Source organism: Capsicum annuum, unplaced genomic scaffold (assembly GCF_002878395.1).
Source record: "Capsicum annuum cultivar UCD-10X-F1 unplaced genomic scaffold, UCD10Xv1.1 ctg3595, whole genome shotgun sequence".
In the NCBI taxonomy this organism is placed as follows: domain Eukaryota; kingdom Viridiplantae; phylum Streptophyta; class Magnoliopsida; order Solanales; family Solanaceae; genus Capsicum; species Capsicum annuum.
This window is the reverse complement of record NW_025842902.1, coordinates 1140713-1148414: the sequence shown is the minus strand read 5'-3', so window position 1 is coordinate 1148414 and position 7702 is coordinate 1140713. Positions and strand designations below refer to the sequence as shown.

The 7702-nt window shown below is 34.3% G+C and overlaps 1 protein-coding gene across 2 annotated transcripts in view; it reads left to right on the top strand.

The window, feature by feature from the left end:
* The window catches only part of LOC107878288 (ER membrane protein complex subunit 6), a 20658-nt gene extending 17061 nt beyond the window's left edge, over positions 1 to 3597 (top strand). Inside the window, exons 2-5 of one of the 2 annotated variants that reach the window (XM_047403209.1) lie at positions 181 to 313; positions 1676 to 1871; positions 2616 to 2635; positions 3215 to 3597. In XM_047403209.1, coding sequence (XP_047259165.1) covers positions 181 to 313; positions 1676 to 1871; positions 2616 to 2635; positions 3215 to 3245 — 380 coding nt within the window. In that variant the 3' untranslated portion in view covers positions 3246 to 3597. Of the gene's footprint in view, positions 314 to 1675; positions 1872 to 2615; positions 2636 to 3214 lie in introns of both variants that reach the window. The other variant, XM_047403208.1, reaches the window with a different exon arrangement.
* Positions 3598 to 7702: the final 4105 nt, after the last annotated feature.

Here is a 7702-nt window from a genome sequence, read left to right as displayed (position 1 = left end):
ATGGAAGAATGTCTGAATGCTTATGTATTTCATTATCTTGTGGGATATCTTTGGGTAAATTCTTTTGTCGTGTTGATTAATTCAATCCTTATTCTAACTGTGATGGTGAGTGACCAGAAAGTTCAATGCTTGATCTACATCTGAACTTCTCCATTCTTATTGTTTTGTCATTTTCCATAGAATTGCAAAAAGTCGTGATGGCAGGGCATGATAACTTGAACGGGTCTACAGATAAGTCAAGCAGCGGTATGGATGATTTGCCGACTTTCAATGCTGAGAATATGCAAAACAACATGAAAGTTATTCTTTACAGGTTGGTTTGAGTTTGACACCATATTTAGGTGGAGTGAAATTATAGTTCCGTGCTGTTTCTTGATAATTTAGGCTAGTAATAATTTGGGTGATTTTTTTTTTAAGTCTGGACTTAGTTGATACATACTGTCATTTGAGTTTCATCCGCAATCATATGAGACTGATGTTACCCCAACCGAACAACTGGTTGAAATTAGGATTATATGCATCTGTGGTAGCTTTAAGCCTTTAACTTCTTCAATTAGGCATCCATCTGTAGAACGAAACCAGGATATAAAATAAAGAATATGACATGATATCAGTTTAATTAGATGACATAACTCATAAAATAGCCTCAGTGTTGCACCCAAGAGTGTGACCTAGTGATCAATGAAGTGAGAATGAGCTATGAGATCTTAGGTTCAGATCGCCACAGAGACAAAAGCACTAGGTGAATTCTTCCTATTTGTCTTAGCCTTAGTGGATAGAGTTATTTGGTACCTGTTGCTGGTGAGAGTTTGCAGATATCTTGTGGAATTAGTCGAGGTGCATGCAAGCTGGCCCGGACACCATAGTTACCCAAAAAAAAAATAGCCTCAGTGTTGACTTCTTTTCATATGTGGACTAACACTTTTACATTGTTATGATTATTCTGTATTATGGCTAATTGGGTTGCAGTCCTTGATTTCTTCTTATCTTTCATTCACCCAAGACTATTACCTCGTGCACTTAAGCAGACAGGATATTACCCTTGGTGTAGTTGTATGGTTTCCTGTAATGGCTCGAACAGATTGGTATAGTCCTATAAATATCCATTCCTTTACCTCAGTAACGTCCTGCAAGTATTTCAATCATCAAACAAACCACCGAATACCCTAAACCACGAACTGCAGATTATAACCATATTAATAGAGAATTTAACCTTTTCAAGTTATCAACAAACAAATGAGTTGTAGCTTTGAATAATTTCTTTTTGTATCAGTAAGTAATAGCCTTTTGAGTAATTGAACAGTTTATACCTGTTTTCAATGCTAACGGAAGTCGTGAACTACCCTGTTCTTTTTGCCTCTGCAACAAAACAAACCCAAACTCCATAAACTTATCAAAAAAAGAAAAAATAAACAATCAAATCCAAGCTCTGTGCTGTAACAGACCCTGTGCATAGCGGGAACTTAGTGCAAGGGGCTGCCTTTTTTGACAGTTGGAACAGAAGAATGAAAATATGACCGAGATCATTCTCAAAAAAAAAAAAATGAAAATATGACCGAGATGGACATTTGATCATATGTGAACAAGTAAATTGGTTCTTTTCGTCCTTCTAAGCTAGTACATTTTATCCTTGTCATTGGATATCTCCATATGTATTGAGCTTTCTGCTGTTCAGCCGCACATTCATGGCAATCATTGGTGGCGTCATTGCCGGCATTCTTGGACTTACTAGCTTGGCAGGATTTATCTTTTATTTCCTTGTCATGGCAATAACTTCAGCAGCACTCATGACAAATGCCAAGTTTTCAATGCACTCCTACTTTGACAGCTGGAACAGAATCGTGCTTGATGGATTTTTTGGCGGGCTTATGGTACTTATTTTACATTCATACTTCTAATTAATATCTCTTCTTCGTACATTCTTTGTTTATTCTAGTCCTTGATCCAGAAACAATTCATCTGTCTGCTCAATCCCTCTGCAGAAGAAAAGGTTAAAAGGATAAATATTGTAAAAATTTTATTTTCTTCCAAAATCATAATATTTATTTGAAGCCCTGTTAATTCATCTATCCTGCCTTGTTTCTTCTCTGTTTCTTTAATACCCTTTAAGAATTCTTTCCAGCTATGAATTCTTTCCACATCATCTCACTTTCTTTCTTCAAATATCTCTGTAAGTTAACTAATTATTGGAACATATCTATCTCAGTGATATTTTGTTGATTAGAATCATTTCTGTTAGTATTCCTGTGAATCTTCTTAATTATTTTTAGGGTGATAGGTGTTGATTTCTAGGTCCAATTTTGTTGTAACTACTAAAGAAATTTATTATCTGTAGCAGCCAGGGGATTCTTAGGTTTTCTCGGATTCTGCAGAAAAGGGATCAATTTCTAGGTTTTGGTAGCTTATGAACTACCTTTTAGTTTTGATATAGCTTACACTATAACAGTTTCACTGCGTGATTGCTGAGTGGAATTTACTATAGTTTACACTATAATAGTTTCACTGTGTGATTGCTGAGTGGAATTTACTATCTTTGCATGATGATTTCAAATTGTTAATCTAGCTTCATACCCTTAATTTGACACCTCAATTGACATTGTTTCTTTTCTTTGCAGTCATTTGTGTTCTTCTGGACGTATCCTTATCTGTTGTAGTCTTCTGAAAGATAGACACATGCATTTTTTCCCTCCCCTAATAAAACTATCTGAACTGTTTTATCCTCATCCCCTGTTCCAAGTTATATGTTTGTCGTCAAATTTTTCAAGTTTTACTATCATCACAAGATAGGGATCACCATACATATATTATCAACATAGAGTAGTTGTCAACATATTGTCCTCTACCACCCATCCTCTCCCCTAAGAAATACTAACCGCTATTGTTGAGGAAAAATTTGTGCAGAACAAAAACATATATGCATAGTTGTAAGATTTTCTTTAGATTGTTCTCATGAATTTTATTTTTTTTGTTCAAGAGAAAATACTTTTCAACCAAATTAAGGTATTTTGATGAGGTTCTCCAGGAAAATGTTCTGAAAAAACTTAACCAAAACAAGTTTTTCAAAAAAAATTGCTTTTTGTCCAAAAAACTTTCTACAGATAGACTAGCAGCATCAGTGCCAATATTTTCCTTGCATTTCTTGTGTGGTTTCTATGTACATTTACCATATCATCCCTTGCATGGTTGCATCCTATAATTCCTTAACACGCAAAAGATTTGTGGATGACATTGTGCATATATTCTGAGGACCCTGTGTGAGATGAAGACTTTCACTATCCTAATGCTGAAAGCCAGCTCACGTGCACATCAAGAAGATGCCAGACATTTTTAAGTTCAAAGTAGTGGGTATTCAAAGTTTGCACTCATGATGTTTTCTTTCTATTAAGCTTGCTAGAAGGTATTACTGCAGGACAAACCACTGGTTCAAATTTTAGAGTTCGGAGTAGTAGAACATTTTGATCTCGACTGATGTTTTCGTTAGGTGACTTGTATCCGAGTTCAAAAGCTTGAGTAATTGTATAAGCAGCTGTTAGATATTCATTATCACCGTGGAATGATATAGATAAGCTGGTAATCTTAGCCAAATCTAATTGTTCACGTTTCAACGTTCCTGCAGTTGAGCGTTTTTCTTGATATAAGTGATGCGCTTAGCACCATACGGTGGTTATTACCGTATGCATTGTGACTTTACGTTGGCTTTGCCTTGAAGATAGAAGATGAAGTTTTGAAACTGCTCCACTTGCGATGAACTAACATTGATTTTCGTCTAATGGGTTCACTATTTTTTGCTAACTAATAGGGTTGTTGTCTTTATAAATTTATTAGACATTATCGCATGTTTCGTTATATTTTTTCTCACTTTAATTTGTGTTAATCTTTAATATATAATTATATTCTATCTTTTAATCCCACGCTGGCAAAACACGATTTCCAGCAATGAGTCTTTCTTCGGGTAGTCATCTAACTCTTTTTAAGCTCAATTTTAGTCTCTTAAAATCATACTTCATGCTCAAAATATTTATTTCTTTCATATTAAGGAAAATCCATAATAGGTATCGTCATGCCTAGACTTGCAAGCCATATCGTATCACATCAAATCCATAGCCCTACCAATTTTTATGGTAGACTAATTCCTTATCCTACTTATATTATAGGTTTCAAATTATTGATATGTGACATTATGTAACGATAGGATATAATCTAAATATTACAGCAAGAGTGATAAGGTTTTCTCTCCTCAATATATATGTATTTTTATTACAAATTTCGTTGTTTACTTCAAAGCGTTTCGATTCAATCTGTATATGTCACAATATTTGAGGAGCAAATCAGTTGGGCTTCTTGCCTCAATTCTTGCTTGTTTTTGGCAGGAATTATAATACCCATTGATCATATATGGACTCAACATGGATCAGGTTATGATAATACACATAGAAATTATTTCAATATTAATTACTGTTTTTAAATAATTTTATTTATTAATGTGAGACATACATGCAAAGCACGTACTAAATTAGTTATCGATAAAATACGAGGAAATACATTAGATTAAAATGGATAAGTAGGATACATGCTTAATAAATATACTTGTAGACATCTAAAATTTATGGGACTCTACAAGAAGAATTCAAATTCTGTTAGAGTTCTTGGAGGCTACTCTACCTAAACCCTGAATTATTCCTATATAAAGGGGCAGATATTCCCTTAAAAAGACATCTCCAATATCTCAGAAATTCATGGATATTCATAAAGAGATCAAAATCCTCTCTTCTTGATAATCAAATACATCAAGAAGATCCACAAATCTTCCTTTCATGGAGATCAAACCCAAATATTCCAACGTTCGAGAAATACGCCACTGACGACCCTTGAATTACAGAGAAATCCATATCAAATCTAAATATTCCTACGTTCGAGAAATACGTCACTAACGGCCCTCGAATTATGGAGAAATTTATATGAAATTCAAATATTTTTGCGTTCGAGAAATACGTGACTGACAACCCTCGAATTATGAAAAAAATCAAGAGAGAAGAATCGTGGGAGGAACAGATTTGTTCTCACATCGTTTATCAATAAAAAAAATAATGTTTCTTCATATTTTTATTTGTGATTGCAATTTATTTGTCACTATAAAAAATTTGTTGTAAACAAACTGACACGCCTAGTGGGACCAAATCTATCCTTCATCTCTTCTCTCATTAATCAGATCTGCAAATTTGTAGCCGCTACATAAAGATGAAAGTTTTATGGATACTTCAAGACTTGTCATCAAGTCTACATTTCGGCAAGCCTTAAAGTAGGGGACATTTGTAGACATCTAAAATTTGTGGGACTCTACAAGAAAAATTCAAATTATGTTAGAGTTCTTGGAGGCTACTTTGCCCTAAACCTAGCTTGGAGGCTACTTTACCTAAACTTTAAATTATGCCTATATAAAGGGGCAGATATTCCCTTTCCAATATCTTAGAAATACATGAATATTTATAAAGAGATCAAAACCCTCTCTTCTTGGTAATCAAATACATCAAGAAGATCCACAAATCCTCCTTTCATGGAGATCAAGCCCAAATATTTCAACATTCGAGAAATACGCCACTAACGACCCTCGAATTACGAAGAAATCCATATCAAATCTAAATATTTCTACGTTCGAGAACTACATCACTAATGACCCTCAAATTACGAAGAAATTCATATCAAATGTAAATATGCCTATGTTCGAGAAATAAGCTACTAACAATCCTCGAATTATGGAGAAAACCCAAGAGAGAAGAATCAAGAGAGGAACAGATTTATACCCACATCATTTATCAATAAAAAAAAAATCATGTTTCTTCATATTTTTATTTGTGATTGTAATTTATTTGTCATTGTAAAAAAATTATTGTAACTGCAATCACAAATAAAAATATGAAGAAACATGATTTTTTTTATTGATAAACGATGTGGCTATAAATCTGTTCCTCCCTTGATTCTTCTCTCTTGATTTTCTCCATAATTCGAGGGTTGTCAGTAACATATTTTTCGAACTTAGGCATATTTAAATTTGATGTGAATTTCTCCGTAATTCGAGGGCCGTTAGCGACGTATTTCCCAAATGTAGGAATATTTAGATTTGATATGGATTTCTCCATAATTCGAGGGTCGTTATTAGCGTATTTCTCGAACGTTGAAATATTTGGATTTGATCTCCATGAAAGAAGTATTTATGGATCTCCTTGATGTATTTGATTATCAAGAAAAAAGGATTTTGATCTCTTTATGAATATCAATGAATTTCTGAGATATTGGAAATCATGGAGATGCCTTTTTAAGAGAATATCTACCCCCTTTATATAGGCATAATTTAGGGTTTAGGTAGAGTAGCCTCCAAGCTAGGTTTAGGGTAATTTAGCCTTCGAGAACTCTAACAGAATTTGGATTCTTCTTATAAAGTGTCACAAATTTTAGATGTCTACAAATGCCCCTACTTCAAGGCTTGTCAAAGTGTAGACTTGATGACGAGTCTTGAAGTATCCATAAAGCTTTCTTCTTTATGAGAAGAGACGAAGGACTGATTTTGTCTTACTAGGCGTGCCAGTTTGTTTACGATAATTTTTTTACAGTGACAGAAATAAATTGCAATCACAAATAAAAATATGAAGAAACATAATTTTTTTTATCGATAAACGATGTGGGTACAAATCTGTTCCTCCCTTGATTCTTCTCTCTTGACTTTCTCCATAATTTGAGGGTTGTCAGTAGCGTATTTCTCGAATATAAGCATATTTGAATTTGATATGAATTTTTGTCCGTAATTCGAGGACCGTTAGTGACGTATTTCTCGAACGTAGAAATATTTAGATTTGATATAGATTTCTCCGTAATTCAAGGGTCGTTAGTGGCGTATTTCTCGAACGTTAAAATATTTGGATTTGATCTCCATGAAACGAAGATTTGCGGATCTTATTGATGTATTTGATTATCAAAAGAGGGTTTTGATCTCTTTATGAATATCCATGAATTTCTGAGATCTTGGAGATACCTTTTTAAGGGAATATCTGCCCTAGGCATAATTCAAGGTTTGGGTAGAATAGCCTCCAGGTTTAGGGTAAAGTGGCCTCCAAGAACTCTAACAAAATTTGTATTCTTCTTGTAGAGCCCCGCAAATTTTAGATATCTACAACATTCCAAACTTCATGAATAGCTTGCCTTCTGGTGCATGAACTCAGAGGCACAATGAATAACAACCGAGTGTTCTCAAAATTATTATCTTCTCTCCAAACTTCATGAATAGCTTGCCTTCTGGTGCATGAACTCAGAGGCACAATGAATAAGAACCGAGTGTTCTCAAAATTATTATCTTCTCTCACATTTGATTGTATCTTATAGGTAAATTAATTAAATTGGGTGATTCTGATAGTTTTTAAAAATTAAGGATATAAAATTATATTTAAAAGAGTCCTTTTTAAAGCCTAAAAAGAATTTCAACTCCAAATTTTTTACTTTTCATGGCCCAAAAAAGGCAGCCCAGTGCACTAAAGATTGCGCGGTGTCCGGCGAAGGGCCTCACCACAAAAGTGTATCGTACGCAACCTTACCTTGCATTTCTGCCAGAGGCTATTTCCAAGGCTTGAACCTGTAATCTCCTGATTACATGGCAACAACTTTACGAGTTACTCCAAGGCTCCCCAAGGCCAAACGCCTACATAATAGATTT